Source organism: Physella acuta, unplaced genomic scaffold, assembly GCF_028476545.2.
Source record: "Physella acuta isolate Inbredline_101_S28 unplaced genomic scaffold, ASM2847654v3 ptg001237l, whole genome shotgun sequence".
Classification (NCBI taxonomy): Eukaryota; Metazoa; Mollusca; class Gastropoda; family Physidae; genus Physella; species Physella acuta.
In genome coordinates this window covers 747,727-771,912 of record NW_026732753.1, presented here as the reverse complement: position 1 = coordinate 771,912, position 24,186 = coordinate 747,727, and the positions used below count along the sequence as shown (strand labels likewise).

The 24,186-nt window shown below is 40.0% G+C and overlaps 3 protein-coding genes across 4 annotated transcripts; 1 reads left to right on the top strand and 2 right to left on the bottom strand.

The window, feature by feature from the left end:
- Nucleotides 1–557: 557 nt before the first annotated feature.
- LOC131957394 (calmodulin-A-like) lies at nucleotides 558–5,121 on the bottom strand. The gene is made up of 4 exons (XM_059322190.1): nucleotides 5,006–5,121; nucleotides 2,240–2,402; nucleotides 1,440–1,682; nucleotides 558–1,118 (listed from the first exon to the last, which is right to left on the bottom strand). The coding sequence occupies exons 1-4, from the start codon at nucleotides 5,006–5,008 to the stop codon at nucleotides 1,090–1,092; spliced, it is 438 nt and encodes a 145-aa protein (XP_059178173.1). The 5' UTR covers nucleotides 5,009–5,121; the 3' UTR covers nucleotides 558–1,089.
- Nucleotides 5,122–7,461: 2,340 nt separating this feature from the next.
- On the top strand, nucleotides 7,462–13,928 carry LOC131957393 (calmodulin). 2 transcript variants are annotated; one of them, XM_059322189.1, is made up of 6 exons: nucleotides 7,462–7,715; nucleotides 7,813–7,840; nucleotides 8,227–8,367; nucleotides 9,065–9,159; nucleotides 11,255–11,402; nucleotides 13,657–13,928. In XM_059322189.1, the coding sequence occupies exons 1-6, from the start codon at nucleotides 7,713–7,715 to the stop codon at nucleotides 13,680–13,682; spliced, it is 441 nt and encodes a 146-aa protein (XP_059178172.1). In that variant the 5' UTR covers nucleotides 7,462–7,712; the 3' UTR covers nucleotides 13,683–13,928. The 2 variants fall into 2 exon arrangements, with proteins under 2 accessions (XP_059178172.1, XP_059178171.1); XM_059322188.1 differs by lacking the exons at nucleotides 7,462–7,715; nucleotides 7,813–7,840; nucleotides 8,227–8,367 and adding an exon at nucleotides 8,423–8,967.
- A 3,317-nt stretch (nucleotides 13,929–17,245) lies between these two features.
- Nucleotides 17,246–22,911, bottom strand: LOC131957401 (UPF0669 protein v1g209471). Its single transcript, XM_059322196.1, has 6 exons — nucleotides 22,882–22,911; nucleotides 19,371–19,621; nucleotides 19,038–19,246; nucleotides 17,811–17,973; nucleotides 17,562–17,651; nucleotides 17,246–17,257 (listed from the first exon to the last, which is right to left on the bottom strand). The coding sequence occupies exons 2-6, from the start codon at nucleotides 19,593–19,595 to the stop codon at nucleotides 17,246–17,248; spliced, it is 699 nt and encodes a 232-aa protein (XP_059178179.1). The 5' UTR covers nucleotides 19,596–19,621; nucleotides 22,882–22,911.
- Nucleotides 22,912–24,186: the final 1,275 nt, after the last annotated feature.

The window sequence follows — 24,186 nt, the reverse complement described above, 5'->3', positions numbered from 1 at the left end:
ATATGTTTAGAGCAGGTGTATTTAGATATGTTTAGAGCAGGTGTATTTATATATGTTTAGAGCAGGTGTATTTATATATGTTTAGAGCAGGTGTATTTATATATGTTTAGAGCAGGTGTATTTAGATATGTTTAGAGCAGGTGTATTTAGATTTGTTTAGAGCAGGTGTATTTAGACATGTTTAGAGTTAGAGCAGGTGTATTTAGATATGTTTAGAGCAGGTGTATTTAGATATGTTTAGAGCAGGTGTATTTAGATTTGTTTAGAGCAGGTGTATTTAGATATGTTTAGAGCAGGTGTATTTAGATATGTTTAGAGCAGGTGTATTTAGATATGTTTAAAGCAGGTGTATTTAGATATGTTTAGAGCAGGTGTATTTAGATATGTTTAGGGCAGGTGTATTTAGATATGTTTAGAGCAGGTGTATTTAGATATGTTTAGAGCAGGTGACAAGAGTAAAGTGTTGAGCCAGTGACTGAGTTTGTACAGGTACCAGTGCTGTAAACATGAATGATTAATTACATGCGAACATACAATTAACACAGAGAACACCATGGTTTCCACTGAATAAATGTATTTAACAACTAGTGTAAGATCTAGTTATAAAACAGTACAGTGATACAAGCTGTAAGAACAAAATGTACATCAAATTCAATGGTTTACATCAATGTGATATGTTTTAACAGTAAATATGTTGGTTTTTAATGAGTTACTTCCCTTACCAAACCTTCCTACACTAGACTTGAAGTTTATTTAAGAGTTGCTTCCCCTACCAAACCTTGCTACATTAGACTTGAAGTTTATTTATGAGTTACTTCCCTTTCCAAACCTTGCTACACTAGACTTGAAGTTTATTTATGAGTTACTTCCCTTACCAAACCTTGCTACACTATACTTGAAGTTTATTTATGAGTTACTTCCCTTACCAAACCTTGCTACATTAGACTTGGAGGTGTGGACCATTTAGCAAGAGCTGGAATGTGGCCATGTAAGGTTTACAGTGTCTTCATGTAGCAAATATAAGTTAATCACATTTTATTTACAAGAAAAAAAAAACAGCTGTATAAGCAAAGTGACATGGTGACACATTCATCGGACTGCCAACAAACGGACAAACTCTGTAGAAAAATAAAACAGCTGACTTTAAAAAGTTGAGGACTGGATCACAGGAAAAAAAAGTAAAATAAAAAAGTATTGTCAGTTTAAGCTCAATTTTTTTTTAATAAGCTATATCCTATGCTATTGTCCCTAACCTTTGAACTGTAACCTGCCATTGACCCTAACCTCTAACCTATATGTTGCTATGAACCCTAACCTTTGAACTGTAACCTGCCATTGACCCTAACCTATAACCTATGTGTTGCCATGAACCCTAACCTTTGAACTGTATCCTGCCATTGACCCTAACCTATAACCTATATCTTGCCATGAACCCTAACCTTTGAACTGTATCCTGCCATTGCTGTCAATATCGAGCTCCTCCAACAGAAGGTTGAAGTCGTCGTCTGACAGCCTGTCCCCCATATTGGTCAACAAATGTTTGAGCTCCGAGGCCATGACGTAGCCGCTGCCCTCCTTGTCCACAGTTTTAAAAGCTTCCTCCAGCTGCCTGGTGTAGTTCTGTGCAGGCAGTGACCCGTGCATCTGGCGGAACTTTGACATGTCCACACGCCCTGCCCGGCCTGATAATACATACAAGCTGACAAATGACTGGGTATAACACTGACACCAGTCCACCATGTCATCACATGTGCTAAGGTATTGTGCTGTCATGTCTATTTATGGGTGCTAGGTGCTAAGGTATTGTGTTGTCATGTATATTTATGTGTGCTATGTGCTAATGTAATGTGCTGTCATGTCTATTTATGGGTGCTAGGTGCTAATGTAATGTGCTGTCATGTCTATTTATGGGTGCTAGGTGCTAAGGTATTGTGTTGTCATGTATATTTATGTGTGCTATGTGCTAATGTAATGTGCTGTCATGTATATTTATGTGTGCTATGTGCTAATGTAATGTGCTGTCATGTCTATTTATGGGTGCTATGTGCTAAGGTAATGTGCTGCCATGTCTATTTATGGGTGCTATGTGCTAAGGTAGTGTGCTGTCATGTCTATTTATGGGTGCTATGTGCTAAGGTAATGTGCTGTCATGTCTATTTATGGGTGCTATGTGCTAAGGTAATGTGCTGTCATGTCTATTTATGGGTGCTATGTGCTAAGGTAATGTGCTGTCATGTACCTGCATCCACGCCCACTCTGTGCAGTAATGTTTTAATATCTGCATCGGTCAAGATGTGACCCAGAGCTCGTATGGCTGAAGCTGCCTCACTGACCAGTAGATAGCCATCACCATCACTGTCAAACAACTCAAAGGCTTCAGTCACTTGATCTTTGTTGTGGGCCTGGAACAGTCAAATGTAAACATTGTAAACAGTCAAATGTAAACATTGTATACAGAACAGTCAAATGTAAACATTGTAAACAGAACAGTCAACAGTCAAATGTAAACATTGTAAACAGTCAACAGTCAAATGTAAACATTGTAAACAGAACAGTCAAATGTAAACATTGTATACAGTCAACAGTCAAATGTAAACATTGTAAACAGAACAGTCAAATGTAAACATTGTAAACAGGACAGTCAAATGTAAACATTGTATACAGTCAACAGTCAAATGTAAACATTGTATACAGAACAGTCAAATGTAAACATTGTAAACAGAACAGTCAAATGTAAACATTGTAAACAGAACAGTCAAATGTAAACATTGTATACAGAACAGTCAACAGTCAAATGTAAACAGTGTAAACAGAACAGTCAAATGTAAACATTGTAAACAGAACAGTCAAATGTAAACATTGTAAACAGAACAGTCAAATGTAAACATTGTAAACAGTCAACAGTCAAATGTTAACATTGTAAACAGTCAACAGTCAAATGTTAACATTGTAAACAGAATAGTCAAATGTAAACATTGTAAACAGAACAGTCAAATGTAAACATTGTAAACAGAATAGTCAAATGTAAACATTGTAAACAGAACAGTCAAATGTAAACATTGTAAACAGAACAGTCAAATGTAAACATTGTAAACAGAACAGTCAAATGTAAACATTGTATACAGGACAGTCAAATGTAAACAGTGTAAACAGAATAGTCAAATGTAAACATTTTAAACAGAACAGTCAAATGTAAACATTGTAAACAGAACAGTCAACAGTCAAATGTAAACATTGTAAACAGAACAGTCAAATGTAAACATTGTAAACAGAACAGTCAAATGTAAACATTGTAAACAGAACAGTCAACAGTCAAATGTAAACATTGTAAACAGAACAGTCAACAGTCAAATATAAACCCTTGTTGAATTTACAGTAATTTACCTTGATTATACTAACAACAGGCTAAACTAAACCAAACTTTAGCTATACCATCTTTATGTTTAAGTCGGTGGTGAGTTCATTATGGGGAAGAATGAGCTCTAAGTTTATCCTAGAGGAAATATTTTAGCTGAAGGAACATTAAGGACTTCTGTGGCTAGCATTAGGTGATTATGTTTTGACAATGTAGCTGTAATAAGGCAATTTCCAGTCTGAACAATGACAGGTGAATAGTTCCATTTGGGAGTCATTTTAAATTAATTATTTTAAAGTGCTTAATCAATCTTTTAATAAAATATTAACATTACTTAAACCTCAATACTTTTTCGATAGAATTTTTAAAAATAGCATTGCTCTCTTATACCTCATTGCAATTTGTTATTGTGAGATATAATTCAATGTCGTGTATGGAATATTTCATAAAATGAAAGACTAATAGTACTGCACTGTGACTCATGGGAGTAACCTCTGCCTCATTTAGCAATATTTAGGCCTAGGTTATAGGCCTAGGTTATAGGCCTAGATCTATATAAAATATTAGATATGAAATAGACCTAGAGATTTGTATTTCTTAGACTAGTTATATTAGGCTAGGCGTTGGCCTATAAGCTTGGGCATAGTAAACTATTAGTAACATTAAGTTACATTAAGTGGTTCTTAACCTGGGTTTGATTGAACCCCAGGGGTTCGGAGAATCAGTCTCAGTCAGAGGTTTGGTGGGGGTCAAGAACCAGAGTTTCTTCCAGGCATCTCTTGGGGGGGGGGGGGAATCTTACCGCCCCTCCAAACGAAATGGAATTTATATAGGAAATATATAGGTCTACTTTTGACAATGTCGGCTCCCACAGAAATTTCAACTGCACCCCCCGAGAAAAAAGTCTGGAAGAAACACTGTCAAGAACACACCCAATTCATATGATTCACGATCAGATTTTGTCAGTGTCTGCGGATAGAACTATAAGAAGGTTTTGAAGAATTGGGAAATTAAACTAAATGGGGTTGCTACCTCCAAAAAGCAGAAAAAGGTTAAGAACCACTTATCTATATAATTACTTGGCATATTTTTAATTATTATTTTTAGGCTAATATTATTAATATTATATTATTATTAGGCCTATGGAGAGATCTATTACTAAAATACAATGCATTAGAAATAGGCCTATAAGTATAATCATTATAATCAAATGTCTAATTACTAATTAGTCTAAGTAAGTATTAAGTAAAGTAGGCTAATTAGTAGGCCTTATTACTTAGGCCTACTATTAATATTAATAATTAGGCTATTACTAATTAGGCCTAATTACTAATTAGACCTAATTAGTTCCTATAGTATAATAGTAGGCTATAGGCCTAGAATAAATAAATATATTAAATATATGAATAATTTAATAGGCCTATCTATAGGTATAGTAGCCTACCTAATAAATAAATAAATAAATAATAATTTATAATATTAGGCAATAATTATAATAATTAATATTAGGCCTAGGCCTAGATTAATTTTAAATAAGTAGGCCTATAAAGCACAAAAGGCCCACTAATATATACTAACTATAACTAGTAAATGTACCACTAGCTCCTTTTAATAAAAATAATGACAAAAAGAAACAAATAAACAAATCACCATGATTTTTTTTCTACGGAAACACCTTTGCTTGAAAACAAGGTGTAGTACAGTACACACTCACTACAGACACAATAGTTCCGGAATGTACCGAGCACACTGCAGTATGACACATCCTTCCCGTCTGTGGGAAACCCAAAAGGAACCGCCTATCTCATTTTTTCCGTGGTGATAAAATGTCGATGATTTTAAAATTTTCTTTTTGTTTGGGGTTATAAGATCTATTTTTTGTAGATTTTGTAAACATTTAGCCCAATATTTTAAATTATAGATTTGGATCTAGATCTAGATCTAGATCTTTTTTTCGTAGGCGATACTTTGCTAGAAGTATTTAAAACTTAAAATGCGAAATCAGAAAATGACGTAGGTTTCTGTGCAGGTGATGGCTGAGATTAGATCAATATAAATTAATATAAATGTTATGTCGAGACAGGCCTGCTCTTAACCTGTTATTTTAAAAAAGTCCAGTTGAAAAACCAACAAATAACGTTCGTATTCAGCAAGAAATAATAATAGGAAGTTTGTGATTTCATACTATGACCAAGGATAGTGAATTATTGCCATCAAATTACGTCACGCTTCTTGGACTATTCCCCCCCCCCCCTCAATCCCCATAAAATGACAACACAAATCACCCTCACGCCTCACCCTCACCCCCTTTCCCTTTTCTGCTAACTGCAGCTTTTGTTCGGGCTTTTTTTTTCTAAAACGTGGATTAGTGATCAATTTTTTAAAATTCAAATTTATTTATAAAAATGTGCTATTTATAAAAATTGCACATAAAATCCCCAATTTTTTTAAATAAAATACAACATGCATCGTCAATAGAGCTTGAGGGGTCGTCCATAAATGACGTCACACTCGTAGGGTGGAGGGGTGTCCGTAATTTTGTGACGGTGTGTGATGAGGGGGAGGGGGGTTTAGATCGTGCGACGTCACACTTTTGCTTTATAAAAAACCAATGTTAGAAAACGAATTTTAGACGTTATTTCGCGTTTTAGAACACTTTTTAAATAGGAATTGATTAAAATACTATTTTGACAGAGTTCAGAGAAGATTTTGGAAAAATATCGATGTTTTAAGAAAAATTCAACTGCAGTTTTAAGGGGGGTTGTAGACTGAGGTGTGACGTCATTTTAGGAGGGGGGTCTGGCTTTTTGTGACGATGTGTGACGGAGGGGAGGGGGGAGGTAAAAATCGTCAAAAAAGCGTGACGTCATTTATGGATGACCCCTGAGACCCCACCGTCCTATAATGAGTGTGACGTCATTTATTGACGCCCACTAAAGCCGCTTTAACCTGTAGGCCTCAAAGACGTCAAGCGCGTGTTTCACATAACGAACGCCACCATGACTGCGATATTTATTCCTTAAGAAATGTTAACAAGTCTTAAACCTCTGAAGAGTGCCATTTGTTTTCTAAGTGTGGCATCATTGGGACCTGAAGGCCCCACGTGATACGTTAGCACGTGACTTGCATGTGGGTGGGTTCATTCACGGCAGCTTCAAACGTTTCTGTGGTAATTAGCTGTTCAGGACATGTTAATTGATAGGCTAATTATTATCTGGCACACAGCTCAACACGCGAGTTTACATCAGTTGTTTGGATTTAATGCACTTTGTGTACATGACTAAATCATGTTGTGGTGTGTACATGACTAAATTATGTTGTGGTGTGTACATGACTAAATTATGTTGTGGTGTATACATGACTAAATCATGTTGTGGTGTGTACATGACTAAATTATGTTGTGGTGTGTACATGACTAAATCTGGTAGTGGTGTGTGTGTGCATGACTAAATTATGTTGTGGTGTGTACATGACTAAAATAATTATGTTGTGATCTCCATTGTCTCCAATACGTGGGGCTTTATGCCCTAATTAACAGTTGAGACAGGGCTTTATGCCTTCATTAACAGTTGAGACAGGGCTTTATGCCCTACAGTTGAGACAGGACTTTATGCCCTCATTAACAGTTGAGACAGGGCTTTATGCCCTCATCAACAGTTGAGACAGGACTTTATGCCCTCATTAACAGTTGAGACAGGACTTTATGCCCTAATTAACAGATGAGACAGGACTTTATGCCCTAATTAACAGTTGAGACAGGACTTTATGCCCTAATTAACACTTGAGACAGGACTTTATGCCCTAATTAACAGTTGAGACAGGACTTTATGCCCTCATTAACAGTTGAGACAGGGCTTTATGCCCTCATCAACAGTTGAGACAGGACTTTATGCCCTAATTAACAGTTGAGACAGGACTTTATGCCCTAATTAACACTTGAGACAGGACTTTATGCCCTACAGATGAGACAGGACTTTATGCCCTACAGTTGAGACAGGACTTTATGCCCTCATCAACACTTGAGACAGGGCAAGTCCTAACTTGTTAGAGCACGACCAATGTGTAAACATTGACCTGGTACATTAAGGTGTGTCAAGGTGATAACATTATCTGTGTTTCTTGTGTGCTTGTCGTGGACAGAGGTCTCACAACTTGTGACTTGAGCGTTAGCCTCATTTAACAGTTGTCCCAACCAGCCAGCGGTCCCAACCAGCGGTCCCAACCAGCCAGCGGTCCCAATCAGCGGTCCCATCCAGCGGTCCCAACCAGCGGTCCCATCTATAGTGGCCCGAGTCAGAAGCGTGACGATTGATGAAAGCTTGGATGCGTGTTACCTCTGGACCAAACTGAGCGTAGAATGGTAGTAGCCATGTTCTGACCGTCTTGTTGATAGAGAACTGGTTGGTGTGTAACTTCTCATCCTCCACATTTGACGAGATTTCTTTTTATGTCCACAGGCCCAGTTCTCACAGCAAGAGATATCAGGTGAGTTGTCGTCATGGTGTGTCGTCATGGTGTGTCGTCATGGTGTGTCGTCATGGTGAGTTGTCGTCATGGTGTGTCGTCATGGTGTATTGGCCATTTCATGCTGTAGTCTTGGTGTGTTGGCCATTTCAGATTGTCGTCATGGTGTGTTGTCCATTTCATGTTGTCGTCATGGTGTATTGGCCATTTCATGCTGTTATCATTGTGTGTTGTCGTCATGGTGGTTTATCTTTTGTTTCTTCTTTAAATATTTAATTAAACTTTTGTTCTAATTAAACTAGGTTCTAATTTTGAGCTACGTTCTCGACTAATTAGTCTAGCTTCTAAGATCTGTCTTAGCGTTAGCGCGTGATGTGTGAACTTTGACCCCAAAGACTTGTCCCCAGACTTCCAGGAAGCGTTTGGTCTGTTTGACAAGGACAGCGATGGCTTCATCAACTCAGCGGACATTGGCACGGTCATCAGGTCATTGGGTGGGGTCATCACAGATGCCGAGATCAAAGCTATGGTCGGACAGTTTGACCACAGTAAGTTGACAAAAGCTATGGTCGGACAATTTGACCACAGTAAGTTGACAAAATCTATGGGACAGTTTGACCACAGTAAGTTGACAAAAGCTATGGTCGGACAGTTTGACCACAGTAAGTTGACAAAAGCTATGGTCGGACAGTTTGACCACAGTAAGTTGACAAAATCTATGGGACAGTTTGACCACAGTAAGTTGACAAAAGCTATGGTCGGACAGTTTGACCACAGTAAGTTGACAAAAGCTATGGTCGGACAGTTTGACCACAGTAAGTTGACAAAATCTATGGGACAGTTTGACCACAGTAAGTTGACAAAAGTTATGGGACAGTTTGACCACAGTAAGTTGACAAAAGTTATGGGACAGTTTGACCACAGTAAGTTGACAAAAGCTATGGGACAGTTTGACCACAGTAAGTTGACAAAAGTTATGGGACAGTTTGACCACAGTAAGTTGACAAAAGTTATGGGACAGTTTGACCACAGTAAGTTGACAAAAGTTATGGTCGTACAGTTTGACCACAGTAAGTTGACAAAAGCTATGGTCGGACAGTTTGACCACAGTAAATTGACAAAAGCTATGGTCGGACAGTTTGACCACAGTAAGTTGACGAAAGCCATGAGACAGTTTAATCACAGCATCTGTCTATGAAGGTAGCGAGAGAAAATGAACCAGTTGTTTACATAAATCTTTTGAAGAAAATGGCATGGTCGACTTTGCTGATTTCCTGGCTCTGATGGCGACTACACTCAGTAAGAAAGAATCTCCCGATGAACTTCTGCAAGCTTTTCAGGCAAGTCTGGAACTTTTGGGTATATAGACACATCCGTTTCAGGCAAGTCTGGAACTTTTGGGTATATAGACACATCCGTTTCAGGCAAGTCTGGAACTTTTGGGTATATAGACACATCCGTTTCAGGCAAGTCTGGAACTTTTGGGTATATAGACACATCCGTTTCAGGCAAGTCTGGAACTTTTGGGTATATAGACACATCCGTTTAAGGCAAGTCTGGAACTTTTGGGTATATAGACACATCCATTTCAGGCAAGTCTGGAACTTTTGGGTATATAGACACACCCATTTCAGGCAAGTCTGGAACTTTTGGGTATATAGACACATCCGTTTCAGGCAAGTCATGATCTGTTGACAGTTTGTTAAGCCAGACACTGAGCCAGGTGTACAACCTTGGCTGAGCCAGGTGTTGACTGAGCCAGGTGTTGACTGAGCCAGGTGTTGACTGAGCCAGGTGTACAACCTTGACCGAGCCAGGTGTACAACCTTGACTGAGCCAGGTGTACAACCTTGACCGAGCCAGGTGTACAACCTTGACCGAGCCAGGTGTACAACCTTGGCTGAGCCAGGTGTACAACCTTGGCTGAGCCAGGTGTTGACTGAGCCAGGTGTTGACTGAGCCAGGTGTACAACCTTGACCGAGCCAGGTGTACAACCTTGGCTGAGCCAGGTGTACAACCTTGACTGAGCCAGGTGTTGACTGAGCCAGGTGTTGACTGAGCCAGGTGTACAACCTTGGCTGAGCCAGGTGTACAACCTTGACTGAGCCAGGTGTACAACCTTGGCTGAGCCAGGTGTACAACCTTGACTGAGCCAGGTGTACAACCTTGGCTGAGCCAGGTGTACAACCTTGGCTGAGCCAGGTGTTGACTGAGCCAGGTGTTGACTGAGCCAGGTGTTGACTGAGCCAGGTGTACAACCTTGACCTAGCCAGGTGTACAACCTTGGCTGAGCCAGGTGTACAACCTTGGCTGAGCCAGGTGTTGACTGAGCCAGGTGTTGACTGAGCCAGGTGTTGACTGAGCCAGGTGTACAACCTTGACCGAGCCAGGTGTACAACCTTGGCTGAGCCAGGTGTACAACCTTGACTGAGCCAGGTGTTGACTGAGCCAGGTGTACAACCTTGGCTGAGCCAGGTGTACAACCTTGGCTGAGCCAGGTGTACAACCTTGGCTGAGCCAGGTGTACAACCTTGGCTGAGCCAGGTGTACAACCTTGACCGAGCCAGGTGTTGACTGAGCCAGGTGTACAACCTTGACTGAGCCAGGTGTACAACCTTGGCTGAGCCAGGTGTACAACCTTGGCTGAGCCAGGTGTTGACTGAGCCAGGTGTTGACTGAGCCAGGTGTTGACTGAGCCAGGTGTTGACTGAGCCAGGTGTACAACCTTGACCGAGCCAGGTGTACAACCTTGACTGAGCCAGGTGTACAACCTTGGCTGAGCCAGGTGTACAACCTTGGCTGAGCCAGGTGTTGACTGAGCCAGGTGTACAACCTTGGCTGAGCCAGGTGTACAACCTTGGCTGAGCCAGGTGTACAACCTTGGCTGAGCCAGGTGTTGACTGAGCCAGGTGTACAACCTTGGCTGAGCCAGGTGTACAACCTTGGCTGAGCCAGGTGTACAACCTTGACTGAGCCAGGTGTTGACTGAGCCAGGTGTACAACCTTGGCTGAGCCAGGTGTACAACCTTGGCTGAGCCAGGTGTACAACCTTGACTGAGCCAGGTGTACAACCTTGGCTGAGCCAGGTGTACAACCTTGGCTGAGCCAGGTGTACAACCTTGGCTGAGCCAGGTGTACAACCTTGGCTGAGCCAGGTGTACAACCTTGGCTGAGCCAGGTGTACAACCTTGACTGAGCCAGGTGTTGACTGAGCCAGGTGTACAACCTTGGCTGAGCCAGGTGTACAACCTTGACTGAGCCAGGTGTACAACCTTGACCGGTCCAGGTGTACAACCTTGACTGAGCCAGGTGTACAACTTTGACTGAGCCAGGTGTTGACTGAGCCAGGTGTTGACTGAGCCAGGTGTACAACCTTGACCGAGCCAGGTGTACAACCTTGACCGAGCCAGGTGTACAACGTCGACTGCTTGCAGGTGTTTGACCGTGACGGCAACGGCTACATCTCGGCTGCTGAGCTGCGTCACGTGATGACCAACCTGGGGGAGAAGCTGAGCGACGAGGACGTGGAGGAGATGATACGGGAGGCGGACATCGACGGCAACGGGCAGGTCAACTACACAGGTAGGTCATAGGTCAACTACACAGGTAGGTCATAGGTCAACTACACAGGTAGGTCATAGGTCAACTACACAGGTAGGTCATAGGTCCACTACACAGGTCAGTCACAGGTCAACTACACAGGTCAGCCATAGGTCAACTACACAGGTAGGTCATAGGTCAACTACACAGGTAGGTCATAGGTCAACTACACAGGTAGTTCATAGGTCAACTACACCGGTAGGTCATAGGTCAACTACACAGGTCAGTCGTAGGTCAACTACACAGGTAGGTCACATGTCAACTACATAGGTCAGTCGTAGGTCAACTACACAGGTCAGTCGTAGGTCAACTACACAGGTCAGTCATAGGTCAACTACACAGGTAGGTCATAGGTCAACTACACAGGTAGGTCATAGGTCAACTACACAGGTAGGTCATAGGTCAACTACACAGGTAGGTCATAGGTCAACTACACAGGTAGGTCATAGGTCAACTACACAGGTCAGTCATAGGTCAACTACACAGGTCAGTCATAGGTCAACTACACAGGTCAGTCATAGGTCAACTACACATGTCAGTCATAGGTCAACTACACAGGTCAGTCATAGGTCAACTACACAGGTCAGTCATAGGTCAACTACACAGGTCAGTCATAGGTCAACTACACAGGTCAGTTGTGGGTCAACTACACAGGTCAGTCATAGGTCAACTACACAAGTCAGTCGTGGGTCAACTACACAGGTCAGTCATAGGTCAACTACACAGGTCAGTTGTGGGTCAACTACACAGGCCAGTCATGGCTGGCTGCTCACGAGCAGGTCAACTTCACAGGTCAGTCATGGGTCAACAACACAGGTCAGTCATGGGTCAACTACACAGGTCAGTCATGGGTCAACTACACAGGTCAGTCTTAGGTCAACAACACAGGTCAGTCATGGGTCAACTTCACAGGTCAGTCATGGGTCAACTACACAGGTCAGTCATGGGTCAACTACACAGGTCAGTCATGGGTCAACTACACAGGTCAGTCATGACTGGCTGCTCACGCGGCTCGACATAATCTACCTGCAGCCACAACCCAGCCACAACACAACCACAACCCACCACAACCACAACCCAGCCACAACCACAGTCCAGCCACAACCCAGCCACAACCACAACCCAGCCACAACACAGCCACAACACAACCACAACACAACCACAACACAACCACAACCACAACCACAACCCAGCTACAACCCAGCCACAACCCAGCCACAACACAACCACAACACAACCGCATCCACAACCCAGCCAGAACACAACCACAACACAACCACATCCACAACCCAGCCACAACACAACCACAACCACAACACAACCACAATCATAACACAACCACACCACAACACATCCACAACCCAGCCACAACACAACCACAACCACAACACAACCACAATCATAACACAACCACACCACAACCCAGCCACAACCCAGCCACAACCCAGGGAAAACCCAGCCACAACCACAACACAACCACATCCACAACCCAGCCACAACCCAGCCACAACACAACCACAACCCAACCACAGCCATAACCCAGCCACAACCCAGCCACAACCAAACTACAGCCACAACACAACCACAACACAACCACAACCACAACACAACCACAACCCAACCACAACCCAACCACAACTCAACCCAACCACAACACAACCCAGCCACAACCCAACCACAACACAACCCAGCCACAACCCAGCCACAACCACAACCCAGCCACAACCCAACTACAACCCAGCCACAACCCAGCCACAACCACAACCCAACCACAGCCACAACCCAGCCACAACACAACCACAACACAACATAACCCAGCCACAACCAAACCCCAACCCAGCCACAACCCAGCCACAACCAAACTACAGCCACAACACAACCACAACACAACCACAACCACAACACAACCACAACCACAACACAACCACAACCCAACCACAACCCAACCACAACACAACCCAGCCACAACCCAACCACAACACAACCACAACACAACCCAGCCACAACCACAACACAACCACAGCCACAACCCAGCCACAACACAACCACAACACAACCACAACACAACCACAACCCAGCCACAACGCAGCCACATCACAACCACAACCAACCACTTGTGTAATTTCTTTTATGGGCGACCCCTATTCAGAGTGAATAGTAGATGTTTTAGCTTGTGGCTATTTATAGTTGCACCAATCACGTGATCAAAGACAGCCACTTTATCTTTTGTTTACAGAGTTTGTGAGAATGATAACAAGCTGATGTGGAGACAATGGTGCAGTGTGTAGTGTGTTACGGTGTGTTAGGTGTGTTGCAGTGCGTTACGGTGTGTTGCAGTGTGTACCCTTCATGGAAGCTTCTGGAAGCTGGTGTACGTTAATGCTGGCTGACCGCTTGAAGGAACTTTATTGGCCAAATGTTTATGGTCCAAGTTTGTTTCAACTTACCATGTTTTGTTCTAGCGAACAATCGGATACTGATCAATTATTAAAGTAGTTTTTCCAAGAATCCAGAGTTACCTGTTCTTACACCGCACACAACTGTGTCATTGGTTATCTCCCTTCACGTGTTTTCTATTGCCATGTACTCGCTTCTGCTAAGAGATTATTCCGTCAAAGATTGTCCGTTAAAAAAAATGTCAAGAAATTTGGACCGATGTTGACAGTAATGTCAAGAACGTCGTCACATACTTCAGTAATTCACGACACACAAAAGTAATTCACGTCACATACATTAGTAATTGACATCACATACACCAATAATTCACGTCACATACACCAGTAATTCACGTCACACACACACACACCAGTAATTTACGTCAGGAATATTTGCAACGTCACATTCTCAAGATCCTTCCCCAAATGGAACATTGGATGTTATAGTGTGCAATACACCTGTATTTCACACCTATATTTTGTAATCAAAGTGTGTTGTACACCTACATTACACACCCAAACGGACATTTTACAACAAACCCACATACAAACGGACATTTGATCACAAATGGGCTGCAATGGGCATCATTATGACTATCGTAAACGTGTGTAGTTTTGAACTAAAAGATGGACAACTCAGTAACACGTAAATGTTGTTAATTTTATTGGTGGTCTCCCCTGGTTGTCTAAGCCTTGTTTATAGTAGCCACGAAAGCTGTTTCTCGAGGCCTTCATCAGCCCCCGTGTCACCAGTTCAATTGGTTACAACCAAATCAATGTCTCTTTCAGAACTTTAAATTAAAAGTAACCAACGACGCTCTAGTTGTATTTACATGAAGGTAAACAGACAGTACGGCTGTCAGCGATCTGCTAGCACGGACATTTGTTGACACTTGGCAACGCCTAGCAACGCTACCAAACACGGCATTCAAGTAGCAATAACAGCGTCTAAATCTTTTTAAATTAAACTTCAAATAAACTCTGTCCATTTTCTCTTTTGTTAGTTCACTGTAGGCTTTAAAATAACTTTGGAAGAAACTTAGTCATTTTTATAATATATATATATATATATATATATATATATATATATATATATATATATATATATATGTATATATATATATATATATATATATATATATATATATATATATATATATATATATATATATATATATGTTTATTTATTTATTTATTTATTTATTTATTTATATAGATATAAACAAAGTGTTTTATTAATATTAATACAATGAGTGAAATGGCTACTCTAAACATATTAATATGGCCCCGCAGTCCTATTTATAAGTGCTGATCTATCTTCGACCCAGAGACAATTGTTGTGGAATACAAATTTTATTTTACTGAACACAGCAAGTTAAAATGATGACAACCAGTTAAAACAGTGACCACATCAAATACAACAACAGCTACAACAACAGCTACAACAACATCTACAACAACAGCTACAACAACAGCTACAACAACAGCTACAACAACAGCTACAACAACAGCTACAACAACAGCTAAAACAACAGCTAAAACAACAGTTACAACAACAGCTACAACATCAAATACAACAACATCTACAACAACAGCTACAACATCAAATACAACAACAGCTACAACATGGCAATATAAACTACCACAAGAGGGTAACGGGCTGTTGTCAGTACCGAAGTCAGTGAGTCTACTCAGCTTTGGTGGGTACCCGATTTATGTTGGGGAACGCAAAGACAGCTGGTTAGAGTGCTGATCACACTATTCCTACATACGTGTCAAAGAAACAGGTTAGCTCTACTTCATCTGCACCATGAACAGCTTGGTTCTAAAGGACAGTTTACCTGTAGGTAGATACAATCAAACGACTATGTAGGTATCATGAAATGCTCACAACACGGAGACATAAAAGACGAAAAATAACCAAACAAGGCGACACGAAATGACCACAACAAGGCGACACGAAATGACCAGACAAGGCGACACGAAATGCAAGGCGACACGAAATGACCAAACAAGGCGACAAGAAATGACCAAACAAGGCGACATGAAATGACCAAACAAGGCGACAAGAAATGACCAGACAAGGCGACACGAAATGACCAGACAAGGCGACACGAAATGACCAGACAAGGCGACACGAAATGACCAGACAAGGCGACACGAAATGACCACAACAAAGCGAGATGAAATGACCATGGTACGTTGCTAGCCATATTCCTCGCGTGTTTAGCCAGTCACTAGACAATACAAGTCAGCAATGTTTGGGTTAGTTTAATGGCATCTAACGCAATCAATTGAGATCGAATCACCAGGCGATAATCAATAAAGACGAGAAGGTGGGGTGGCATGCGGTGGGCGGCGTGCGGTGGGGTGGAGGGCGGTGGGGCGGCAGGGGTAGAGCAGCTGTGTGCACCAGTTAGCCAGCCAGTAAATCTCTGGGCGTGAAATATTTGTCTCTCACAAACGTGTTCTCTACAAGACTTCATGTAGATCTCGTATCGATCTATATCGATCGTTCAATCATTGCCTAAAGCTGATCACAGACCTAAGGCACTGATCACAGATCTAAGGCATAGCACAGACGGGATCCCAAAATGGTAAGTACAAATATGTTGCTCTAGTCGTATGTCTATATGATGTTGCTTTAGTCGTCTCTCTATGTGATGTTGCTGTATTTATCTCTCTATGTGATGTTGCTGTAGACGTCTCTCTATGTGATGTTGCTGTAGTTATCTCTCTATGTGATGTTGCTGTCGTCATCTCTCTATGTGATGTTGCTGTAGTCATCTCTCTATGTGATGTTGCTGTAGTTATCTCTCTATGTGATGTTGCTGTACTCGTCTCTCTATGTGATGTTGCTGTAGTCATCTCTCTATGTGATGTTGCTGTAGTTATCTCTCTATGTGATGTTGCTGTCGTCGCCTCTCTATGTGATGTTGCTGTAGTTATCTCTCTATGTGATGTTGCTGTAGCCATCTCTCTATGTGATGTTGCTGTAGTCGTCTCTCTATGTGATGTTGCTGTCGTCGTCTGTCTATGTGATGTTGCTGTTATCTCTCTATGTGATGTTGCTGTAGTTATCTCTCTATGTGATGTTGCTGTAGTTATCTCTCTATGTGATGTTGCTGTAGTCGTCTCTCTATGTGATGTTGCTGTAGTTATCTCTCTATGTGATGTTGCTGTAGTTATCTCTCTATGTGATGTTGCTGTAGTCGTCTCTCTATGTGATGTTGCTGTAGTCGTCTCTCTATGTGATGTTGTTGTAGTCGTCTCTCTATGTGATGTTGTTGTAGTCATCTAAACATGCTAAACTGTGACAATATAACCTGCAGGTAGAAAATAGTTTAGCATGTGACAATATGACCTGCAGGTAGAAAATAGTTCAGCATGTTACAATATAACCTGCAGGTAGAAAATAGTTCAGCATGTGACAATATAACCTGCAGGTAGAAAATAGTTTAGCATGTGACAATATAACCTGCAGGTAGAAAATAGTTTAGCATGAGACAATATGACCTGCAGGTAGAAAATAGTTCAGCATGTGACAATATGACCTGCAGGTAGAAAATAGTTTAGCATGTGACAATATGACCTGCAGGTAGAAAATAGTTCAGCATGTGACAATATGACCTGCAGGTAGAAAATAGTTTAGCATGTGACAATATAACCTGCAGGTAGAAAATAGTTCAGCATGTGACAATATGACCTGCAGGTAGAATATGACCTGCAGGTAGAATATGACCTGCAGGTTATATTCTACCTGCAGGTAGAATATAACCTGCAGGTAGAATATAACCTGCAGGTAGAAAATAGTTCAGCATGTGACAATATGACCTGCACGTAGAATATGACCTGCAGGTAGAATATGACCTGCAGGTTATATTCTACCTGCAGGTAGAATATAACCTGCAGGTAGAATATGACCTGCAGGTACCAGAAAACAATGTGAACTGACCTCAATACCAAACTCTAAAATGCCCAGTAAAATCTTCCACCAGACAGGTAACTCCTCCTCTGCATGGTGATCAAAACTGGATGAGCTATCCGGAGCCTTGGAAGATCTTTTTTCATAGCTATCATCACTTGAGGATCCACCCTCCATCTCTTCATAGTAATATCTGAGGAAAACAATGGGGAAATAATGGCATATTATACAAATGTGGTATATGCAACAAAATATTGCTTTATAAAATCAAATATTTGAACTTTTTAAACTCAAAAAAATTCATGAACAGGGCATTCTCCCCTTCCCCCCCAATAGTCATTACCCATTTTCTAAGGTTCAGCTAGGGTTAGAGCTGGGTTTGAGTTTGGGCTAGGTGTAGGTTTAGGGCTAGGGCTACGGATAGGGTTAGGGCTACGGCTAGTATCAGGGTTAGGCTTAAATCAATGTCTAGAGTTGGGTTTGGTTTTGGGTTTATTATAGGGTGAGGTGAATTCTTAGGTTTTTCGTTTTGTCTTATGAGTTGGAGTTAGAATCAGGATTCAATCTTGGTGGGTAGGGGGGGGGGGGGGGGGGGGGGATTGTCCAAGGGGGTAATGTCCTGTAGCCAAAAAAATCATCATGTAATCAATAAATACACTTATAAATAAAGCTAAAGGCTAAATGTCTCAAAACCAAAACAATGATTTAACATTTCACAGAAAAATTGATATACCCTCTCATACTACTCATAGATAAACAATGATATAATCTCAAAAATAAAAAATGTATATAACCTCTCATTGAAAACCAATTATATAACCTCTCATAAAAAACTGATATAACCTCTCATAAAAAACTGATATAACCTCTCATAAAAAGCTGATATAACCTCTCATAAAAAACTGATATAACCTCTCATAAAAAACTGATATAACCTCTCATAAAAAACTGATATAACCTCTCATAAAAAACTGATATAACCTCTCATAAAAAACTGATATAACCTCTCATAAAAAACTGATATAACCTCTCATAAAAAACTGATATAACCTCTCATAAAAAACTGATATAACCTCTCATAAAAAACTGATATAACCTCTCATAAAAAACTGATATAACCTCTCATAAAAAACTGATATAACCTCTCATAAAAAACTGATATAACCTCTCATAAAAAACTGATATAACCTCTCATAAAAAACTGATATAACCTCTCATAAAAAACTGATATAACCTCTCATAAAAAACTGATATAACCTCTCATACTTATCCACCAGTGCCTCATAATCATCTACAACAGGCTCGTCTACCTCCAGGATGGTCAGGCGGTATTTAGAGCTCAAGTAATTTGGATGACCAAACAAAGATATGTACACCGGCCTTGACATAGTTGACGGTATAGAGATGACGTCTAGGCCACAGCTCTCAGATTTTAAATCATATGTCCCATAGTCAGGATGCTGGACCTGCGGAAACAATTCAAATATTACTCTCATTATTTTGTCAGCTTAATTTAAAAAGAATTATCAAACAAAATTATTTATACGTGGTAAAAAAAAAATTGATCAAAATCATTAAAAAGGTGATTACCTCAGCACTAATATAGACATCTACATCCCCTGCAATACTCTGTAACTCCAGTCTCAGGGCACCAGTACGCTGAAGACGATAATATGTGAAATTTTCAGCACTGATCTCGTCTTCGAGGCTCTGAATTACCCTACTGTAGGAGCTGCTTACAGTGATGGCTAGACAAGCGCAGTTCAAAATTACAATGGCTGTCAAAACCCATTTGGTGGCGAGTATGGTCATCATCAAAAGAAGCTCTTTAACATCAGCACCTTTTTCATAAAAAAAAAGTTTCAGTTTTAGAGAGTTAAGTTTAAGCAAATGATATCAACTCTTAGTAGTTGTTCTCAATATGAGATATATTAATGCTTTATAAATGTCCATACTAATGCCATAGTAGGGTCTTATGCCCCAATACGGCTATTCCCAGTTGGCTGTCATTTCATGCTAAATGAGACTGGGAGTAATATCTTACGATAATAAATTTTAAAAGCATTTATTGTGACTGCTATTAAGTGAGCAGTACTATTTTTTATTGTGTTATAATTTCATTAAAAACAAGTTAATAAAAAGTCTAGTGACAATTTAAGCGCAATTTACTTATGTTATCCATAACAATTTTAAATCGAGATAAATCATATATTCAGCAAATAAATAATGCAACACAAGTAGTTTTAATAATTCAAAACAAAATAGAAAAAATATTTATTAACGAGATTTAAAAAAATTTGCGGACGTGTAGGGGGTATTTAGTTGTCGCGCTCTCTATATTGCTATATAGTACTGTAGTGTATTATGTATAGTGTAATTTTAAAAAAAATTTTGTGACCGATCGAAAGGATATTTTTGAAAACTTTCTTCGGCAATATTGTTCTAAATTATGCCAGGAATGGATTGGTAAATGTTTCAAGTCGCTAAGTGGTCTGGTTGCCGAGATATGGAGCAAAAACTGCGTTTTTTCGAGATTTTTTGGCTTTTCCGGGAAATCCAGGAAGGAATTCCGGGATTTTTTTTGGCCCACAATCATCCTCGGAACTTGCTTAACATATTTGCTTTTGGAACTAGTCCTCGATATTGCTTCGTTGAGGAGGAGATACGACTTAAAGCTGCGGTAAAGCTGCGGAAACACATCCAGAAATGACGAATTAATAATCTAATTCCAGTATGGAAATTGCGCTAAAAATATTATAGTTAAAGTTTAACTTATAGGCTCATATCTGCTGTCAGTGGTAGAACTGATAATTATCAATATATATGCACTCTAATCAAATCTATACTTTACTAGTCTAATTAATAATTAATAGATCTAGTAATTTTTAAATACATGATATTAATTATGCATCAGTTTAGTTAGTAGTTCACTACTTAAATACTATACTATAGGCCTATAGACTATAGATTCTTAGATAGATCTATCTATATTCTATAGAACTATACGAGATCTAGATCTATATAATATAGATTATTTTAGATTATAGAATCTAGAAGAGGGCCTAGTAGGGCATTCTAATGATTCTAGGCCTAGTATAGTATATGCCTAATAGTCCTAGTTGAGGTAATCTATCGTTTTAGGTATGTAAAATCGCCAGCGACTAGTAATGTGAAAGACAGGTGACTCCTTAAATTTTAATAATTATTTCACATTTTGAGGAGGATTTATGTTTTGAAAAATACAAAAATGTTTCCTTGTTTCATTTAAATTTATGTAGATCTAGACTCATAAGTTTTTATTAGTTTTTAAACAACTGTAAACTGAGTTAAAACTTTTCAGTAATAAATGAAGACTAGCGTCAGCGATGTTTCCAACAGATGCAACCATGCTCATTTACTATAGCAGCCATCATGTTTATTTATTTTTTTATAGTAAACTTATAGCGCAAGATTCAGGGGAAGCCACTCTAACTTACAGATGGTCGCTTTTTATATAGCAAATCCTGCTCGCAAACACTGGTGTTTAAAGTTTATTTTTTGCCTTTATTGATATATTTAGCCATTGATTTAGGTTTATTATTCATTTATCTATAATATTTGACACACATTCATCACAATATCCTTCTATTAAAGCCTTGACAATGAGGTAACTTTTTCGTACATTATTAGCCACGGGCGATTTTACGTACCTAAAACGATAGATTACCTTGAAATTAATTAAATTAAGGGTGTTGGGAGATTGCGAGACGCGGAAAGCGAAATGGCGAGGCGGGAAAATGCGAGAAGATAATGCGAGACATACCTGCGGAATTAAGGGTAAATAGCGAGATACTTTTTGCGAAAAAAAAGTTTTTTTCATGCTTTTTTCATCTTTATTTATTTAAATTTACAAACAGAATCTTCTGAAACAGTCCTAGCACTACTCAAACACACCTCGTGACACCATCTTTCACACATAGTACATCCAACCCAGTTCATTAGACTCCCATTTATACTCTGCTAACACACAACGTTTGTAGATAATCTGAATAAAATCCGCTATCGACAAAACTACCATTTAATAGCTAAAAGGTGTCATCCATAAATGACGTTCCGTTACGCTTTTTTGACTATTTTTGCCCCCCCCCCCCCCTCCCATCCGTCACACAATTTCACAAAAATCCAGAGCCCCCCCCCCCCCCCCCCCCCACTAAAATGACGTCACACCTCAGCCTACAACCCACTTCAAAATTGCAGTTGAATTTTTTTTTAAAACATCGATATTTTCCCAAAATCTTGTCAAATTTCTGTCCAAATAGAGTATTTTAATCAATTCCTATTACAATTTATTAAAATTAAAAACGCGAAATATTGTCTAAAATTCTTTTTTAACATTGCTTTATATAGTGTGACGTCACAATATCTAACCCCCCCCCCCCCCCTCCTCATAACACATTTCTATGCAACAATACAAAATATGTTTGCGGCGGCAGCGGAATCGGGCTCGGTGATCTTCAAAGACGGTAAATCAGGCGGCCTCGGCAGATCCACACAAAAGAAAGAAGTTGATCTATCGTCTGCGGTATTTCCGTCGGTTTCGAACAAGGTGGTATTCCAAGTCGACACAAATGATGGGGGGAGTTGACAAATCATCAGTATGTCTAGCGACGGAAAAAATCGGAAGTTTTAACAATGTAAACGAAACGTCTTTGAAGTCTGGCCAAATACCACTGAAAATCGGGTGCGGTAATTTTTCGCAGAAATCTTTGCATTTCAACACCACCCAGCGTAAGTATCGGGTTGTGGTAAAATGCGAGACAAAAAGTCACGTGACCGACTGTTTTCGTGCCGTTCTCGCATTTTCCCGCCTCGCCATTTCGCTTTTCGCGTCTCGCAATTTCCCCACACCCTTAAATTTAAATTAACATTTCTCACTACCATGACAAGGGTCTACGCTATGAGATCAAGTGTCTTGCTAGATCTAGAGATCTATAATAATCTAGTATTCTAGTGTTAATAATCTAGTATTATCAAGATTCTAGAAAATAGGATCTAGATCTAGATCTTATACTTATTCTAGATCTAGAATCTAGAGTCGAATAGACATAATAAACACTCTTACTAATAAACAGTCTTACTAAGAGACGAAAACCACCGCTTTCTGCTAAAATAAATGAGCGGTTTGCCTTTTTTGTAATAAATTGTAATACTGCGTTTAAATGAGCTACTGCCAAAGGTCTGGGTTTCTTTTTACGTTTCTTTTTCGACATTTTTCTTAATTATTAGAGAATTCCATACAAGGGCCTACAGTCTTCTGCAAGAAAACCGTTGAGAGGAATCCAATATTCATAAAATAAACCCATATCTAGTAGTATCTAGACCTATAAAATCAATTTAGACTTTAATTTAAACACATGATTCATCATTGCATATTGTAAAAACTCGTGCACAATCCCTAACAACAAGTTGCAATATGGATTCTAAGTCCTATAATTCTATTTCTAAGTCCTATTCACTACCCCCGTCTAACCAGTAACCACTAACCTAAGTCCTAATGACTAATGGCTAATGCCTTACTAACACTATTTACTGTAGTCAAAAAATGCACAGGCCTACCAACCCAGATGTGATAATGATTGTGATTAAAAATACATCCATGAAACTTTGGGAGTTTGTTTGGTACGCCCTGGAGGTTTCTGTCATGTAATTTTTAAAATATTCTCCTTCAGATCTTTATCTTCACTACACAGGTTATTTAATCGAAAATAAGGGATATAATCAGGCATAAAAAAATATAGCGAAAATATTAATACGTTTATTCCCCTTTGCATATAATTCATTCTAACCCTGGCATCAACATAAGCATTTTAAAAATATCGTAGGGGCTAGATGTATATATTATAGGATAAGCCTATATATCATGAATTTGGTGCCGTTATTTGGGGATCCATAAATGACGTCACGCTTTTTTGACGATTTTTACCCCCCCCCCTCCCCTCCGTCACAAAAAACTTGACCCCCTCAAAAAGGCTATTGAATTTTTCTTAAAACATCGATATTTTTCCAACCGTTTTGTAAATGAACGTCTAATGCTCCTCCGAACGAAAATCGAATGTTTGTTCAAAATATACTTTCGCTGGTGCCCCCCCCCCCCCCCCGAGAAAATATGTCTGAAATAAACCCTGCAGAAGAACCCCGACCTACCCTAAGAGCTCATTGACACCTACATTCGTTTTAAAGGGCGTCTTACAAGAGGGTGTGTGGTGGGCTTCGATGACTAAACCAAAGCAACTCGGCGCCCAGGTAGTTTAATCGGCGGCTCACACGAGCCCCCCCCCCCCCCCCTACTGATACTAAAATAAGGAGGTCGTAGATGGTGTTGTCAGTTGTACCTCACCCAATATAGCCTAATGTAATAATACTACTA

Excerpts from the sequence above, each read along its gene's own strand:
- LOC131957394 (XM_059322190.1), bottom strand. Across the intron at positions 1,683-2,239 it reads CAGAGTGGGCGTGGATGCAG|GCCGGGCAGGGCGTGTGGAC; the intron begins GTACATGACAGC and ends ATGTATTATCAG. Across the intron at positions 1,119-1,439 it reads TGGCAGGATACAGTTCAAAG|AGTTTGTCCGTTTGTTGGCA; the intron begins GTTAGGGTTCAT and ends ATTTTTCTACAG.
- LOC131957393 (XM_059322188.1), top strand. The coding sequence starts at position 8,424 with ATGGGACAGTTTGACCACAGTAAGTTGACAAAAGCTATGGTCGGACAG. Across the intron at positions 8,968-9,064 it reads GGTCGGACAGTTTGACCACA|AAAATGGCATGGTCGACTTT; the intron begins GTAAGTTGACGA and ends AATCTTTTGAAG. Across the intron at positions 11,403-13,656 it reads CGGGCAGGTCAACTACACAG|AGTTTGTGAGAATGATAACA; the intron begins GTAGGTCATAGG and ends TTTTGTTTACAG.
- LOC131957401 (XM_059322196.1), bottom strand. The coding sequence starts at position 19,595 with ATGATGACCATACTCGCCACCAAATGGGTTTTGACAGCCATTGTAATT. Across the intron at positions 19,247-19,370 it reads ATGTCTATATTAGTGCTGAG|GTCCAGCATCCTGACTATGG; the intron begins GTAATCACCTTT and ends TTGTTTCCGCAG. Across the intron at positions 17,652-17,810 it reads TTTTAGAGTTTGGTATTGAG|GTTATATTCTACCTGCAGGT; the intron begins GTCAGTTCACAT and ends TTCTACCTGCAG.